Source organism: Physeter macrocephalus, chromosome 5 (assembly GCF_002837175.3).
Source record: "Physeter macrocephalus isolate SW-GA chromosome 5, ASM283717v5, whole genome shotgun sequence".
Taxonomy (NCBI): domain Eukaryota; kingdom Metazoa; phylum Chordata; class Mammalia; order Artiodactyla; family Physeteridae; genus Physeter; species Physeter macrocephalus.
Window position 1 is genome coordinate 69,379,055 of NC_041218.1, and position 18,951 is coordinate 69,398,005.

General features: G+C 34.0%; 1 protein-coding gene across 6 annotated transcripts in view; it reads right to left on the reverse strand.

The window, feature by feature from the left end:
• DGKB (diacylglycerol kinase beta) overlaps positions 1-18,951 on the reverse strand; it is a 654,153-nt gene that overhangs the window by 300,641 nt on the left and 334,561 nt on the right. For all 6 annotated transcript variants that reach the window (XM_024129270.1, XM_024129254.1, XM_024129247.1 and 3 more), the window contains one exon: positions 15,878-15,942. In XM_024129270.1, the coding sequence (XP_023985038.1) occupies positions 15,878-15,942 (65 nt within the window). The remainder of the gene's footprint in view (positions 1-15,877; positions 15,943-18,951) is intronic.

Here is an 18,951-nt window from a genome sequence, read left to right on the forward strand (position 1 = left end):
GAGCCATGGCCGCTGAGCCTGCGCGTCCGGAGCCTGTGCTCCGCAACGGGAGAGGCCACAACAGTGAGAGGCCCACGTACCGCAAAAAAAAAAAAAACCCAAAAAACAAACAAAAAAAATAACAGAAAAAATATGAAATTGTGTTAAGGGTTTTTGTCTTAAAGTTGTGGGGTTTTTTGTTTTTCAAAATTTGGTAGTAATCATTTTCTTTTTATAAGTAAAAGGATATAACTGTAAAACTTTAACTCTTTACTGAATAAATAATATATTAGTATTCTTAGAATATTAAAACATTGGGCCATAAACTAAGAATTGCTTAATTTTCTGAGGTCAATATTTGCCTAAGAAAATGATATATATTTGATGTGTATGCCTGAAACATTTCTATTTTGGTTATATGGTAATTCTATTTGATGATTAAACAGTTTCTTGAATACTTATACTCAAGTTTCCCTCAGCACTTAGAAAGATTTTCAGAGAAGAGCAGAGCAGAAACCTACTTTTAAAAGATGTGTTACACAGCAAGTCAAATAAATATTAAAATAAAATACAAGCTATAAACAAAAATCAGTGTTGAATAAATACTTCTTTTTCTGTTCCACATCAAAGACAGAGAGGAGAGACAGAGAGAGAAACAAAGAGAGATCAGGAAAAAAAAACAAACCCAAAGAATACACATTTACTTAATTATTTGAAGATCCACATTACCTAATTATTTGCGGATCCAGGTATGCTAGACCCTATCCAATGTCTTTTATAGAATAAAATTATTTTAATGTAGATCGTAACTGCTTTTAAATTTTCAGAAAGTTTAAAAGTACTTTTATAAATGAGCTTAGGACTTGGACAGATATTTATATACCAATATTCATAGTAGCATTATTCACATTAGCTAAAAGGTGAAAAGAACCCAAATGTCCATCAACAGATGAATGAATAAACAAAATGTAGTATATACATACAACAGAATATTATTCAGCCTTAAAAAGGAAAGAAATTCTGACTACAATACGCTACAAAATGCTACAATATGGATTAACCTTGAAGACATTATGCTAAGTGAAAGAAGGGACAAATTTGAATGACAAATATTGTATGGTTCCACTTACATGAGGTAGTCAGATCACAGAGACAGAAAGTAGAATGGTGGCTGCCAGGGACAACTGGAGGGAGGGGAGAAAGGGGAGTTATTTGTTTAAAGGGTACAGAGCTTTAGTTTGGAAAGAAAGAAACGTTCTGGAGATGGGTGGTGGTAATGGCTGCACAGCAATGTGAATGTACCAAATGCCACTAAACTGTACACATAAAAGTAGTTAAAGTGGTACATTTTTTGTTATATATATTTTACCACAATTAAAAACAAATAGTTAAAATACAAAGTATCTATCAAATTTTGAAAAAAATTCCCTAAAACAAAATAAACATCTGGCTTCATTCCTATGGCTTTAAAAAAAGGCATATAAATGTGTCTGCATAAATAAAAAGAGTTTTTATTCTCCATAAAGAATTCTACAAAGTTGTTAGGTTTTGTATATGATGAAGCTTACATTAAAAAACTGAAGCTTGAAAACTTTGAAAATTTGGAATTCTGAGACAACCATAATCAGATTTAAAAAGTAAAAATAGAAAATTCTAACAACTAGAAAGAACATTGGAAATAGCAATCAGTAAGATCTTCCTTTATTTTTAATGTTTTTATGGCCTAACGCAGTTGGCATTCTTCCCCGTGCACCACCAACTCCAACATTAGTTTCCTGTTTAAGTACTTTGCTCTTTATTGCCAAATTCCTTTGAAGGGTCATAAAAAATACATACTTTTTTTAAATAAAGCTTTTCTATTGTTCGAGATCACTTCAGAGACTCTGTAATATCAGAATTATGATTATAACATAAGTTTCATGCCCTGAGTCCTTCAGGCCTCCACTTTTGATATTCACAAGCCAGAATTATGAAATTTTCAAAGCTACTCTCAAACTTTTGTCTCTGACATGAATTTCAAGTCTTTTGAAATTTAGTAGCTGAGAATTGTGATCCCTTCCTTTTTAACCCTATAATGAAGTAGTAGTTGCATTAAAATACAGTTTGGAAAAAGGAAGGGCCAGGAAGTTAAATCAAAATTCTTAAAGGAGGACTTCCCTGCTGGCGCAGTGGTTAAGAATCCGCCTGCCAGTGCAGGGAACATGGGTTCAAGCCCTGGTCTGGGAAGATCCCACATGCCATGGAGCAACTATGCCTGTGCGCCACAACTACTGAGCCTGTGTGCCACAACTACTGAGCCCGTGCGCCACAACTACTGAAGTCTGCATGCCTAGAGCCCGTGCTCTGCAACAAGAGAAGCCACCGCAATGAGAAGACTGCGCGCCGCAACGAAGACCCAACGCAGCCCCAACGCAGCCAAAAATAAATAAATAAATTTATAATAAAAATTTTTTTTCTAAGGATAGCAAACAATCCTTAGGAAGCAGCAACTGAGTGGATTCATTCTAATGAATAGAAACAGCCGATCTAAAACTCAGGGAAGGGCAGAAACAGCAAAGGACAGAGAAAAGGTCAAAAGTCAGGCCAGGAACCAGATCTTAGATCGCCTTGTAAACTAGTAAAGTTTGAGAAATTAATGAGTTTGATAAAGCAAGGTAGGTTAGCTTTTTAAAAAGATCACTCTCAAAGAAGTTGCAAGTGACTAGAGAAGAGAGCGTAAACTCTCAGAATTCTGAGGATCGCTAACAATTACGGCTTGGTTAGACAGCAGAAGCAGCCATAAATAAAACTAAAAGCTTAGTAGGAATAGGTAAGATGGTGTGTTTTACGGATTAAGACAACACAAGGTTTAGAAAGAGAGTAACTGACAAATTCAAAGTCAATTTCTGTAGAGGTAAAAAACAAAAAAAATCTATATATTGGATATAGTAACTTAGAGATCTTCTGTGACCTTAATGAGACCAGTTTCCCTTCAAATGGAAAGAGAATCCACATCAAATTGGTTTTTATAAGGGAAAGAATGGACAATGGGAAAGTGTATAAACTTATTAAAAGAGTTTGGTTATAAAGAGATTAAGCTGGATCAGGGATAGCTGGAAAAAAGGGAAGATCAGGAGACTGATTTTTTTTTTTTAAGTATAAAGAGAAAAGCTAGGTAGAACTTGATGGGAAGATGTTAGGAAAGAGCTTGAAATAGTAGGATATAAAAGATCTGGGAGAGAGGAATAAAGTATGGTTCAGGTATAGAGAAAGAGAAGATGGTGGTGGTATGGAAGAGATATGGCTCACAAGAGGTAGGGATTGGCCCTAGGTTAATGGATGGCTAATTTATCTGTTATGTTAGAAAGGATGAGGGAAAGATGGATGTTGATGTAGACAGACTATTGGTTTGTGATTTGGGTTAATCACTGTTTAACTTGTGGTTTCTATTTCTATCAATATTTTTTTCATTGCAGTATAAATCAGAATCATTACCAGGAGGAAAGTTTTGTATAGAGTGAGTAATGTTGGAAATGGGTGGTGTTGTGGAGATGGAGAGAAGGAACTGGATAAGCAAATAGATGTAGGATTACCATTCATTACTGAACACTCAGATAAGTTTGGTCTTGTTTTGTGATTTTCTGCAGTAAAGTTCAACATCCCAATGAGTTATGGGGAAGAGAGTCAACTGGGTAAATACAGAGCTAAGCTTTCGCCAATGGAAATCAGCAGAAGAGGAAATAAGTTTAGATTATTGGCAACAGTGGTTGAAATAATAAACATGTAAGAACAGCATCAGGTATTTTCTAGTGAATGACACTTGCAGACCAGACTCTGTAAGGTGGTATTAAGATTTATGTACAAAAGAATAGGTTTAGAAAAAGTCAAAAAGAAAGTAAAAATGTTGTAACATAAGGATCCAAGTTTAGTAACTGATGATTATAATTGCTTATTAGTATGTACAGTGAACACAGCAGCATCTATTTCCCAATCCCCAATCACTCTGTTTCCATCTAGAGACCTACATGGTTCTAAGGGAAGTCATTTCCATCCTCTGGTGAAAGTGACCAGTCCAGCAGCAGGCATGTAACAGATGCAGAGCCAATAAGGGGGACAATAAGAGCTTCCTTTCTCTCTTTCTCTCCAGACAGTGTGGGTTTGTAGATGTAAATCTTGGAAATATTTGACTACTATAACCTAAGCCTGTCTGAGGACTAAGTTAACATAGGAAGCAGGGCAAAGACAAGAAAATAAAAGAAAAATGAAATTATGACCTAATAATTTTATTTATCTTTGGATCAAACTTGGCCTGAAGTTCAGGTAACCGAACACAGACGCTAAGAGTTGCCAAGCATACGTGTTGCAGGGGTCCAGGTCTGGCTTTATTAGAGGCCATATTCCTTGCCATTCACCAGGAACAGGAGTCTGCAAGAAAGGCCTGAAGGTAAATTCAGACTCTCTAAGAGCAATCAGAGAGGCAAGGTGAAGAAAGTGTGAGAGAGAGTGCTGACGTGTCCGGTGGGAGTTGTAGGCAGTGAGTGAAAAGGTCATGAATCGTAACTGCTCATACTTATCAGGAACTTGGTATTCGCTAGTCGCTTTCAAAGTGCTCTTCATCCACTGTTTCTTACCTAGAAACAACCCCCCACGAACAGTACTATTAGTATCAATCCTCGTTACGTGATTAGAAATTTGGGGCACAGAATGATGAGCAGTCTTTCAGAAGTCACACAACTGATTTTTGAACGGGAAGAGCCAAGATCCGAAGCCAGGAAGACAGGCTCCAGAGCTCTAACTAGCACACATATATGTCTGTCTGGGGGAGAAAAGAATTCAGTCAAGGAGATCCACGTATGGCTTTTCATTAAGATTCCCTGCTTATTAGTTCTAAGTGCATGGTGAAATACAGCTCACTGCTTCATATGATATATAACGAGTGCCACTCCTAGCTGTACGCATACACCACAAATACTAACACTTTATAGGAGACATTATCCACGGGATTTTCATGAGTTGGAAACAGACGGTTTGCATGTTCACACAAGCTGGCCTCAGGACAGAACTGAGCCATCAACTGGGAGAAGATCATGAATAAATGCACAAGGTGGCCTCAGGAACCCTGAGGTCGATCTTTTCCATATAGCTCTCCTTTAGATCTTACGGGTTTGGAGAGCTTAAGCACCATTTCCAAAGAAATATTCTGAATAAACAAGGTACTATTATTTAAATTTTAATTATTTCAGCTCCAAAGCTACTTCCAGGGACCATAAACCCAAGGGAATTTAAAGCAGGCAGGAGTTGTCAGTGGTTAGGTGGACAAAGAATAGGAGTGAGAAAATCAAACTGGTTTCATCTGTCAGTAAGTCAGTCAAAACACATTGCCAAGTTCTGATGCAGTGCCTACTCTGGATATAGCAGGTATCCATACAGCTGAGGTCCAAACTTTCAAACAGCAAATACTACATACGATGGTGTTTATACACAGAAGCTGGATAAATTCTGCTTGGTACCTTATTGCTGTGATCAAGGTAATTTATTTTGAACAGTCAAGCTACAGAAGTTTCTAAGGAGTAATCCAAATTTGTGTTCCTTAAAGAGTAGCTCTTAGACCATGTCTTTCACAATTTCTAGATTTATTTAACAAAAATGAAGACTTCTGGACAGTACCTTAAACCTGTTAAATAAAAATATAAAAGGACCAAAACTTGTATATAAGTATACTATATATTTACCTATTTATATCTTATAATATTATATACAGAGCTACATAAACTTAAAAATTTATTATATGCTTATTTTTGACAAATATATATTTATTTTTAAATTGTATTTATTTTTATTATTTATATATGATTTATTAAAACAATGTTTAGATAAAATATAAATAATATATAAACAAATGTATACATTTATATTTATACAAAATATAATGTATATTTTTACCCTAGATGATAAGACAAAAGGGCACCAATGGCCACAATTTACATAACAGAGTCATGCTGGTGGAACATCTGACACAACAGGATTAGCACTGATGTGGAGGAGAGCTGTTCAGTTTCTGGAAAGACTCTATGCCTAGGATCACTGAAGTAGTTGTTCCTTCTTCAGAAGGTCTGAGATGAAAGTCATTAACCCAATAGAGTTGGGGATAAAGTGCCAGTAATTGCCCAAAAATAAGAAGTTGTTTTTAAAATTTAAGTTGTCCTTTAAGTTACAGTAGCCTGTCTTCCAAACCAGATCATTTCAGTTCTGTCTACAGAGATGAATCAGTTTCTATGTCATTTACATAATCTATCTAAAGATGATTATACATAAAATCTAGCATTTCATTTGCCACCCTCACCAATCCTTAGCAAATTATAGGCACCCTATGATCAGGCCCAGCACGGTGAAGATATGGGTGCACAGGACAGGTCTCAAGGTCAGCATCAGTGTTTAGCAGTAGCTGGTGTTAGTGAAATGCAACCAGCATTAAGATTACTTAAATGCTACCAGATGCAGAGGGACCCAGAAAATGAAGAAGAGAACTGGGAATTCCAACAGAAGCTTTAAGTCAAGAACCAAAAGAAAATAAGTGCCATAGGAACAAGGGCAGGACATGGAGAAACAAGGAGACATTGTAGAGGCACAGTTTACTCCTGACTGTGCATATGTATTAAGAGCATGAGCTTCTGGTTTTCCCACTATGAAGTATTATGTGGACAGTATTGACCTCCATGAAATGAAAATAGCAATTGTTACACAGTAGACTTACTTTGAGGATTAAAGAAGACATCATATGATAAAAATGATTTAATGATGTGGAAGTGTTATTCCTAAATAAATAGTAGCCTTTATTATAATTGTATGTTGCAATATTATTGCCATTAAACTCTAAGCTCCTTTGAAACAAGAACCTAGTATGATTCATCATTGAATCCCCTCTGTGAACGTTATAGAACATGTTTTAACAGTCCTCCGATTGAAAAGTGATATCTATGTCCCCTCCCTTTGAATCTGAGTGAGCTTTTGACCACTTCAATCAATAAAAAGTACAGTGAATATGAAACTCTGTGACTTCCAAAGCTAAGTGAAGAAAATGCCATAGAGCTTTTCCCTGTTCTCTCAGGATACTAACTTTTGGGGGCCTGAGCTGCCATGTCAGAAGTCTGGCTATCCTAGGCCACCACACTTTGAAAATGCCTAGGCCACATGGAGAAGCCATTTTGTAGGTACCTGTGATAGCTGATTTTACGTGACAATTTGGCCACAGGGTGCTCAAATTAAACATTATTTATAGGTGTGTCTGTGAGAGTGTTTCTGGATAAGATTAGCATTTGAACTGTTGGACTCAGTAAAGTAAATTACCCTCCCCAGTGTGGGTAGGCATCATCCATACTGTGAAGGGTCTGAATAGAATAAAAGGCAGATGAAGCAGGAATTTGCCCCCTTTCCCCTGCCTCACTGACTGAACTGGGACATCTTAATCATCTTCTCTGACCTTCCAAATGAGATTAACACCATTTGCTCCCCTGGTTCTTAGGCCTTTGGACTCAGACTGAATTACACCACTGCTTTCCTGGGTCTCCAGATTGCAGAAGGCAGATTCTTGGACTTTTTAGTCCAGCATCAGACACCAGACATGAGAGTAACCAAGATTCCATCCACTGGCTATCAAATCACTTCCAACCAGTGAGTCTTCCCAGTTGAAGGCCCAGACATGATGAAGCAAAGACAAGCCATCCTTGCTTCACCCTGTTTGAACTGCTGACCCACAGAAGCTATGCATGTAATAAAATGATCGTTTTACATTGCCAAGCCCTCAAGTAGTTTATTATTTAGCAATAGTAAGCAAAAGAGATTTTGATATGTGGAAGTGAATGGCCGCCACAACAAAAACAGAAAACATGTGACACCTGCTTTGGAACTGAAGGGTGAGAAGAACCTGGAAGAGATAGGAGGACACTGACAAGCCTTAGGATACTGCTAGTGAGGGCTTGAACAATATAGGAACAATATTATGGGAGAGGGGAAGAAACTGAATTCATTATATGGCGGCAGAAAGCTTGCTATGGAGCAATAGTAAAGGGAATACCTTGCAATTAGCATAATTTTGGCCCCTTATAAGTGTTTGTCAAATAAAATCTTTAAAAATACAATAAAGTTATAGCATGTCTGCTATTTTTCTTGCTAGAAGCTGAGGTGGGGAGGAAGAGATTTTTAAGATATTAAAATTAAAAATTCATAATAAATCAAGATTTTGTATTTCTACTTTCTAAGTCTCCTCAGAATTTACCCATTAAGGAAATATTTTCTTCATATTTTAGGGCTACTACATAGAGTTATGAGGGTGGCTTAAATAAGATTCTCTAGTTTGTGAAAACATTGCTCATGTAGAAATACAAAGCAGAAAATACAAACTTCAAAATGCTGCATATTCAAGAATATTATCTTTCTCTTCAAAGAAAAATGTATGTGAGGAAGCCTGTTTTTAAAAAGTAAACCTACCATTCAAGGTTACTATTTTAGAATTATTCTATTTAGTCAGAAAATAATGCTGAACGTATCCTTATAAGAACATGTATTCTAAAAGGAAAAGCATTAGTAACTAATGCTTAGGTGGAGCAAGAAGCAATGGAGAGCACCTAATTAGTTCCAATTAGCCATGCCAGAGGATTACTTTCCAGGTAAAATTACCTTATAATGAGGTGATTAACCTCTTTGGAAAGAGTTCAAGATAGACTTACTTTACACTTAATATATCCTATAAAGAAGTGGTATAACAAGGGTCCTCAAGGTTCCATGCCAGGGATAATTTCTAACAAGAATCAACAGATTTTATTCTAGAAGAATCCAAAATACTTACATTATTGATGGAATAAATCATAAAGCACCTAGATACTATAAACTAGGCATTTAAACTTCTTATCAAATTAACTAACTTATATGGAACTAACTTTATACTAAAGAATGTAACAACCGAACTCTAATGAATTATAAATGCTAGCCTCCAGATTATCTATGAACATCAAAGGAAAAAACATTTCTGTTGTTCACACTGGTCAGTGTTACAGGCTCATTCCCCAAAGTCAGCTGTCCACTGTCTAATTACTTTAGTGGAGTCCCTCAGCCCCCAGAGAACACCTGGTTCTTGTTACAGTTAGAGAGACTAATGCTAAGCCAGGGAGTAGGCCTGAACACAAAGGAAACAGAAGCTTCAGTGTTTTCAACACAAAAACACTCGGTAAATTGAGGACAGGGTTCTTAGAAACAGCAGCTTTAACTGCTGGCTAGGTTTATCTTTGGTTTTTCCCTTAAAAGTGATAATTCATTAAGGACTACTTGAAATTATATATCTATATATCTATAATATGTATAAATTTATATATTATACACATATATTTGCTGTCAGCTTATAATAAACAAGAAATAATTTACTTTTAATTTGATAATTATTTCCTGTAAGTTTCCATGTAGGTATAGGACCTATAATAATGAGCAGAAATTTTCTTCTTAAACTGCCTTCTGTTTAGTATTCTTCCCTATAAGAAAACACTCCATATCTTGGATTATTCAGTTGTGATTTTTCGGACATTTCTGAATTAACTACTGTTACTTCACAAATCTTGTTTCTTAATTTGGTATCCTAGGAAGTGAGTGTGTATGTGTTTGTGTATGTGTATAAAATTTTTGCATAAAACACTTGCAAATTCATGTAAAGCAAAAACACAAATCCTGGGAATAGAAAGGCAAAATCAAGGAAGAAAAATTTAGAATATTTGCATGGAGATGATACTAATAAAATGTAAGTATCTTGCAAACAAAAACTAGAAATAAATGTTTCTTCTTCAACTAAATCAGAGACTATATAAGCAACCCTTACTTCAACATATACCCTTTCGAGCTCAATGCTCACCTTAACTTAGGAGTCCCAGAAAATACCCATCTGTGCTGTTACAATGTAGACTTTTCTTCCAGTTTACATTCTTCTGCAGAACCTAAAACCATCTAAGGTTTCTATGTAACCCCAAATTCATTTTCCTCATTTGCCTTAGAGAATCAAAAAATACAGGGTCTAGCTGGATGCCCATCATATAAAAATAACTCCTTATTAAAAGTCTGCAGAATAATCAACCAAATCAATAGGAGACAGCAATGTTTTATCCAAACTTCAGGACCTTCATTGATCCTTTTGTTACTCCCCTGCAGTATCAAAAATAAAGGAAAGAAAACAAGAGAGCAGGAATAAGAAATCTGGAGAGAATAAAGAAAAGACGGAGTGAGAGGCAAAGAAGGAAGAAAAGGTACTGAATCTCTTCCTAATTTATCCTCCAGTTCTCATGCACTCTGTTCCAAAGAGTTATCTTACAAACATGATTTTGAACAGCTCGGACATAAAAGCGAGCATTATGGTTTAATGATACCAGGAAATAATGCAGAAAGATTCACGTGAATTGAATCCCTTTCATCAATGTGCACACAGCTCTAACTCACTGAACCGTATTTTCATCTGCTCAGATCAGACATATTTAAATGAGTCTCAACATACAAAGGAAACTATATAGAGAGAATAGCATAGTTAGTAAATTATTTTAAAGGTCTTATATTAGAACTATATTGTAGCAAGAATACATATAATTATGAAAAGCTTACATAAATATGATAATATGAAAAGCTGAAACTCACAGAAAATATATGTAGCACATACATACACAAATAAATCTATGCATCACAAATATATATATGTATACACATGTATAAATCTATATATTATCTAACCATCTATTTATCTACACACTATATGGCTTATATGAGGATAATAGTTTCGTCATCTGGAAAAGCTGACTTAATAATGCTTACACAAAAAAATTCAAGAAACGTTATTTAAAGGATATAATTGAGTAGTCATGCTAAGTGATAATGAAAAATGAGTAAGTTTCATTTTTAAAAATAGACCAAATTTGGGTAGGTACACAGAAAACAAAGAAATAAAAAATGCCTTAGCTCACGGGAGTCTCATGAGTATATAATTTTGTCCAAAAGGTCCCTGTACAATGTGAACAATTCTAATGAATATAGATTTTATTCCAAATACTAAAAATGACAGATGTTTAAATTTTAATATCAACAGTGCCATTTCCCTAGTTGGTTTATAAAAGATGGTACCATTTACAAATGTGGAAGTTTACAATGAAACATAATTTACATTTTTAAATAGAAAAAAATACTTCACTATACAATAATGAAGTTATCTTGACTGATGGATACAAAAGTGAGGTCAAATGCCTAAAATAAAATGCCACAGAATTTCAACACTGCTTGTGAAGCTTTGAACATTTATTTTGTTGAATTCTAAGAATATATTGTGACCTGTTTTGACTAATAAATAATTAATAATTATTAAGAATTATTGCTAACCTATAAAGTTGATAATACAAGTGCTAAAACAAATCTATAAGTAAGCATTCATTAGCAAGGCATTCACAGAGCTCAGGGATTTATATTGTAAAATTTTTGTTTGTTAACACTGCTGGCTGCGGTCCTTGGATATTAAATACAAGAATACCAAAAAAACTTTTAGTGCCTAAAAGAATAGTTATTTAGAATCAAGACTCATTCTAGGCATATTTCAACTCTCTTTCTATTATCTTTTTTGGCACTATAAAAAGCACAAACTATAAAAGTAGTAAGATATTTCGAAAACAAATATACCACTTACTAATAAGTAATATAATGAATACATTTAGCAAGTATCTATTGAGTGCTCATTATATTCCATGCACTGTGTAGATACTAACGTCCCAAAGAGAGTCTCATTCCATGATCTCTTAAAACCTATTGTCAGAAAAAAAAATCAAGAATCATTCCACAGAATGAGTGTGATCTTAAAGGCATAGGCAAATTTTCTAAATTTGCCTAAGACTAATTTAGTCAGACTATTTCATGTAGACTAATTTAATTTCTTGAGTAACGTGCAGAGCACAGAATCTTTTCAAAATTAGGTTTTATTAATATAGTAACATCAAATTATCAGTCTGGAACACCAATTTTTCAGTTTTGTTTCTTCTCACACATTTAGAAGGCAAGGCCCTCTGGCATATCTTATATCACTACCTAGGTTCTGAGTTAAACTGCCTTATTTAAATTTACATATCCATTTCAGTTTTCTAGTTGTAGATGTCTTCACAAAAAAGCAGAAAGTAGTACAGAAATAAGGCACATACCTCTTGAACAGGGGGCTAAGAAAATGATCTTTGTTTCATTCAGGGAGTTAGAGACCAGACAGTTTTAAGTGATCAATGTGACAGTGAAATAGTACCTTTGGGCAGTATTGCTAACCCTCAGTGTTTGCTAGCAGGTGTATTAAGTGTTGTGTGTTAAGAATTTGAATTGGTTCTTTAAAAACAAGCTATGACTCCAATATTAAGAAATCTCTGTAAACCACCGATACTTTTTCTATAGTTAGTTCCATTTTGCATATTACCTATAAGTCCTTGTCAATGTTACACAGATTTACACATGGAATTCAACCATTTTGCATTTTCTCCAAAATTATTATAACCCTTCATAATTATAATGTTAATAGATAGATATTATAGTGTGTTTATGTACAATTGTTAATATCTGTTTTTTAAAAAAGCAAGAACTTAAAATGCTTTTACTAAATAAAACCCGGAAAGGTGTAATATATTTGAATTATGAGCATCAGTACGATGGTAAATAGTAATAGTCAAGTTATATAAGTATTTTAAATACCAATATTATGTAATAAATGGTTTTAAATAATAGTAGCATAGATACTTTAAGAATTATTTTTTTCCAGCTTAAAACAACAGAAATATTTATTTAAATTCAGTTTGAAGACTATCTTGAAGTTTAGAAAGTTAAACAGCATATTTCCTTTTAACAGTTAACTTAGATTTACGTAGAAATTTGGAAAAGAATATGATATAAACCTCTCAACTAGCACTCTCTTAAGCACCACCGGAAAAATCATTATCTTTCCCAGTTCTTTCAATTTCTGTCATAAGAAGGCATAGAGAGCAGAACTATATATTTTGGTAATTAATTTCCTTAAGATAATGTTAGAAACATCATGTCCTTTAAAATATAAATGAATTTCAAGGTGAGCATGCTAGAGGATAATATTAATGGCGTGTGATTTATTGTGACAAGAGATCTGATCTGAAACACCATTATTCGGAGTACTTAAAAAAATCCATTTGCAAATTCCTGAAAATATGAAAGTGCTATAGCTGAACCTGTCTCAATGTTGAAATCTGGAAATCTGTCCTTTTAAGTATGAAACTGCTTGTGCACAATATCTGGCATGTCTTCCTCATAGAAATTTATTAGAACATTTTCATAATCTGAATATGTTGTATTGCAGTTTAGAGAATTACCTAAATGCTTGTAACTCTGAGTGAAGACAACCTACAAAAGTACAGATTGAAATGTATATGGATAATTAACTTGGTGATGTATATAATTTTAGGGCTGATTGTTATCTTAAAAAACAGTTGGCGATAATTCCCTGGGCAACTACTGATATACCTGGCATTCTTTGAACTCACAACAGAAACATGTGACCTGTAACAATCTAGAAGGTGTTTTCTATGTTATTACTGTTCCAAATGAAATATCCCCTTTAAACTATATAAGCAAGATTTACTTGTGACTTAAATTTACAAGTAAGTTTCAATAAGATGTAATTTTACATCTTATAAATTCATCGGGGTATATAAACACATTGTAGTAAATGGCATCTAACCACGTTGGGCAGTGAGCAATGTCATAAATTAGTACTGCAATTGATAATAAATATGTAAATAGATATATGTAAATAACAGAAGTCTTATTAAAAAGAATTAAAATTGTTCTGGAGAACAGAACTGATTACCTTTTATACTTGAGGGAGGATCATAAATATTGGCATTCTTAAATATAGGCTGTCAAATTTGAGCATCACCTAAACATACTGATACACTACTCTATATTTTTAATTCTTCTTTCTCCCTCCCCCCTCCCCCATGTCTCTCTTTCTCTCTGTTTCTCTGGTTTTCTCCCCTCCCTCCTTCTCTCTTCTCTCCTCCCTCTGCTGAATAAGTTTGGGACAAAAATTTTCCCCCTTAAGCATTTCTTAATTCCTTTAATGGGCTTTTAAACTGTAAAACTCCTGGTGGGACACACTGCATGCAGCATTTTTCAAAGAGCATTTTTTTTTTTTTTTTTTGCTAGAAACCTAATTTAATATATGAATATCAAAACATGAATGCTTCACAGAATGGCACCGGGGTAAGCATAGGATAGTTGAGTCTATAATATGGCTTTATGTGCATTAATAAATATGTTCATTTCCAGAACATTCAAGATGGGTCATCAAGTGCCGAAATATACTACAAAGTGAATATACTTTCATTGTTACATCAATTTTTTTCATAGATTTCATGAAATAAAATTAAATCTTGTAAAATGAAAGTGTCTATTCTAGATATAAAAAACAGGTGCAAAATTTTAATGAAATTACTTTTGACTTAATTTTGTAATATACATGGCATAAAATTCAAACAGTACAATAAAAATTCAGTATCCATCCCAACCACTTGGTTCTCTTTTCCAGAAGAAACCAAACTTAAAAGATTTTTGTGAATCCTTCTAAAGATATTATGCGCACATACACATATTCATTACACACTTTTTCCATTTTCCTTAAAACAAAAATCATAGATGTCTGAACTATGAAAGAAAGAGCAAACCATAGCATCATGATTTATGATTAAGGCAATAACTAAGGCAACATTTTACAAATAAGTTTTCATATGTCTTGCTAAAACATTTAAATAGATCAATATAATGAAAAATCTGATAGGGTCTCACTAACCATGAAACTATTTAATATGATGATTCTTGTATAAAGTAGTACACTAAAGTCTACAATTAAGAAAAATCTAAAACAGATTTAAAAATACATTTTAACAGCATTTATTTATTATGAAACTACATGGAAGAAAACTATGTCAATCTACTAGTGTACGACAAAACTGAAATAAACATAAGAATTTCCAGGAGCAGTTGTCTTATGTGTTCTGTAACGTTTATGGTACAAGGTCAATCTAGCCAAATACAGAGACCATAGGGCCTTTGACTTTGAACATTAATATATAAAGCACTTAAATAACTGTATATAAATGCTGATTATGATTTTGTACCTCTGTGAAATGAACAGAGTAGAAACGGGTATAACTGAAGCAAAAGATGATTCACTGCTTCTGCCCAATTTTTCCTGGGTAGTGGGGTGGAGATAGACATATTTCCTTCTAGAAATGGGGAAGATAACAAAGCCAAAGCTTTCTCTACTTCCCTGAGTATCAGAAAAAAGTCAACATCTACATTTTAGAGTAAATAATTTCTGCATATTTTGGTTTTCAAGGCTTTTTCACTGTGAAGAAAAAGTCTTTAAAAGTAGTTTTTGTCAGCATTGATATTTCTCTGGTTTATTTTCCACTTAGCTGAGGCCAATATAGGACTGACAGTACAAAGATTAGAGGTCTTATATGATACCTACGTAATGCACAGTTACTCAGCATGATCAAATCAGAGTCTCACGTTTTTCCTTGGGATTTAGGATGATCACTCCTCACATACTTAGCCATGTAAAGACTTCCAGTATATCTTAATAAGGTACTATTTTCACCTTACACTTGAAATCTTTCTTCTCAGCACATAAGAATGGGCTTAGATATGACCACACTGTATTCCTCATTATAACCTCACTAAAACCTAACAAGAAAAATTAAATTCGTTTACACTTTTGTCTTAATACTTACACATACACCAAGCCTTATTCAGTCATTATATGTAAAATGCTTTATACCACATAGTGATCCTTTTTATGACATAGTTCATCAACAGCAACCATAATTATAATATGTTTTCTTACCTACTATTGAATTTTTCTGGGTGTTTTTCTCTCATGATGTGGAATCTGTGTGCAATGGAAGCATCCTAAGAAGAGAAACAGAAACGAAAAACAAGACAGTTTGTGATCCTATTATCTTGTGGAAATAACGATTAAAAGAGAAAAAATTGAAGAATAATATTTTAAATTAACTTTTCCTAAACAATGTCATTGCAAAGAAGATATTCTGCAATTAGGCAGAAATGTGAAATCCACATAAATTCTGTGCAAGTGTGATTTAGTCACCATTGGTTACTTTTCATATTTACTTCTAGGAATTGATTTCTATTTAATTTATATATCTCCTTTAATGATTGGTTTTGGCCTCATGCTTAAAGTATGTTTAAGATAGTTCATATGAACATACATGTCAAAAAGTAGTTGAAAATATTGTTACACAAAAACTAGAAGAATGGCTTAAGTGGGGAAATGATCAGGTGGAGAAACTCCTAGTCCTTTGAGATTTAATTATGGGTAAAAATATCATTTGAGGGTGCATATCTAGTAAAGGTAAGTATAATACATGGCTTCAAAGTTGGCTCAAAGTTGGCTAAGAGTGTACTGGATGTGTAATTATTAACTGTTCATTCCACAAGCTACTTTCTGACATATCTTGCTTAATGGAGAAAAACAACAAAGGGAAAAATTTATTTTTGGAGAATTGGGGACAAGTGTAACTGAACTCTGAGACCTCAAATGCACCAGTTCTGCACCCTAATGGATGTTTCTCCCTTTTAGGAAATTCATTCAGAGTTTCTATGATACAGAATCACACAACGTGTGAGACTGGTAGAATACTTTGATTCAAGCTTTTCAAGTATAGACTGTTCTTGCTGACTTTTAATAGTTGGCCCTGTTATTCCAAGCAAGGAGATAATTTCCCATTCTTAATCTACACATGATTAATCACTCCAATGAGAAACTAATATATTTACCAGTAATCTCAAAGGAAATGGGGCTATTTCAGCAATTAATGGTTAATTTTGTTTCATAGTAGAGATAAAAGAAAAAGAAAAACCAAACACAAAGGAAATAAAGAAGTTGTGTATTTGAGAGAATCCTGAAAACACTAATCAAGGATTAAAAGTCTAATGAATGAAATGAAAAGGCTAATGTGCTTACTCATGCATAACAAAGCATGAGGCACAACAAGAGAGGGACCAATGCCCGCTGCAGATGGCACACCGAGAGCTGCTTTTCCCTGCAAGATAGAGCTGTGATAGAGCTCTAGTTTTTACTGTACAATTTTATCCTCTAAAAATTGTTGCGTAATTGAATTAATCCACGTGTAAAGGACACAAAGGTATAGATAGGTGCATACTGAAACAACACTTGTAAAATAAAAAAAGTTATTTAAAAATTCTGTGGTTTGATATCCTAAGATATAACTCTGTTATATATGTGTGGTCAATTTCCTGGTTTGCTAAGTAAGAATATCAAGGTGTTCACCTTTATTGGTTCAATAGCTCTCAAACCCAGTCACAGAGTTTCTTCCTTTTAAAAAAATTCTCACTAATAAGTCATAAATATACTTTTCAGAGAATGTGCAGTTATCTTACTGTGGTATGAAATTATAGAAAAAATCTGAGTATGGTATATTATGTGGCATTATCATTAATTTAAAAAATCACTTATTTTGACTTTATCCCTAATCTGGTTCAAAATCAATCTGGAATACCTTATAATTAAATGCATACATCCAGCAGACCAGTTAAACAAAAGTAAAGAAATATGAATCAAGTACTAAGAATGAATGATCAATATTAGTTATCCACAGGGAGACTATCATTGAATTTACCTCTGCTTGAATTCTTTGTTTCTGTAACTTATAGCACTGAAACTTTTAAAAGTAGATTGGGTTGGATAATTTGCTTTATAAGCATACACTTTTGCAATAACAGATCTCTTCCTTTCCAAAGCAACACAAATAGTACAGAGAGAGGGAGAAAGGAAAAGAGATGAGGAAGGAGGAAAGAGAGAGTATCAAAAGAAGACCATTTATGTAGACTGGACTGTAACTGCCTAAATTCCTAGAAATACAGAACACCAAATAGCCAAAGATAAACTTAACCTTAGCTCCTCTATCTCCAAGATACTCCAGCAAAGAATCATGTAGCAAAGAGAGGGGAAAAATAAAAACTAGTGAGGAACACTGGTATGCCTTTTCCTTGTGTTGAATGGGTCCCACCCACAAAGAGAGAGCTGGCCTTGCTGACTACAGGATGGATAAGGAACAATGACAGCAGGTGTTCATTTGGATGAAAATTCAGACCCAATTCCCATGGGACCCTGTCCTTTTGGCCTAACACCAAGAGGCTTGAAAGAGAACTGCCAAACCCTGCAAACTTATCCAGCAGCCATATTTCAGGGGCACTAACGGGTCTCTAAAAAGAGACCAAATAAGAAAAAGCTAAAGTAATGTTGGTTTTTTTTACATAAACTTTGCCTTTTCGTTCTCTATGCATTGCGGTTTGTAGGAAACAAATTAAATTGGCATCACTTTCATATCCTAGAACGGATAAACTTTGAATTCGGACAGACTTTCACTTCCAAGTCTTGGGACTGTGAGGAAATTGCTTATTTACCATGAGTCACAGCTTCCTTATCTTTAAATGAGGACACTGATACCCCTTTATAGTACTGTAGTGAGGTTTTCTGATATTATTCTGTATAGTAATTACAGTAGTGTTCTGTTATAGCTGGGGTGTTCATATATTCTATATCCATACTAGAATGTTATTTAAAGTAAAAAGAGGGTGCTAAAAAAGAGTTGAATTGCATAAATTTGAAAGATGTATTTACTGACTCTCAATTTGGTTTTATTATGTCCTGAATTTATACTTTCATTTTAATTTAAAAAATAAAATCAGATCTAAGAACTAAAACATATCCATCTTTATTAAAGCAAAAAAAATAAATCCGATTATGTTCATTTTCAAAGAAGTTTGTGTAGTAATTTGTATGTTAATTTATACAGATGCAAATATGTACGTGTGTGTGTATACACACACACACACACACACACACACACACACACACACACATACAGGTATACA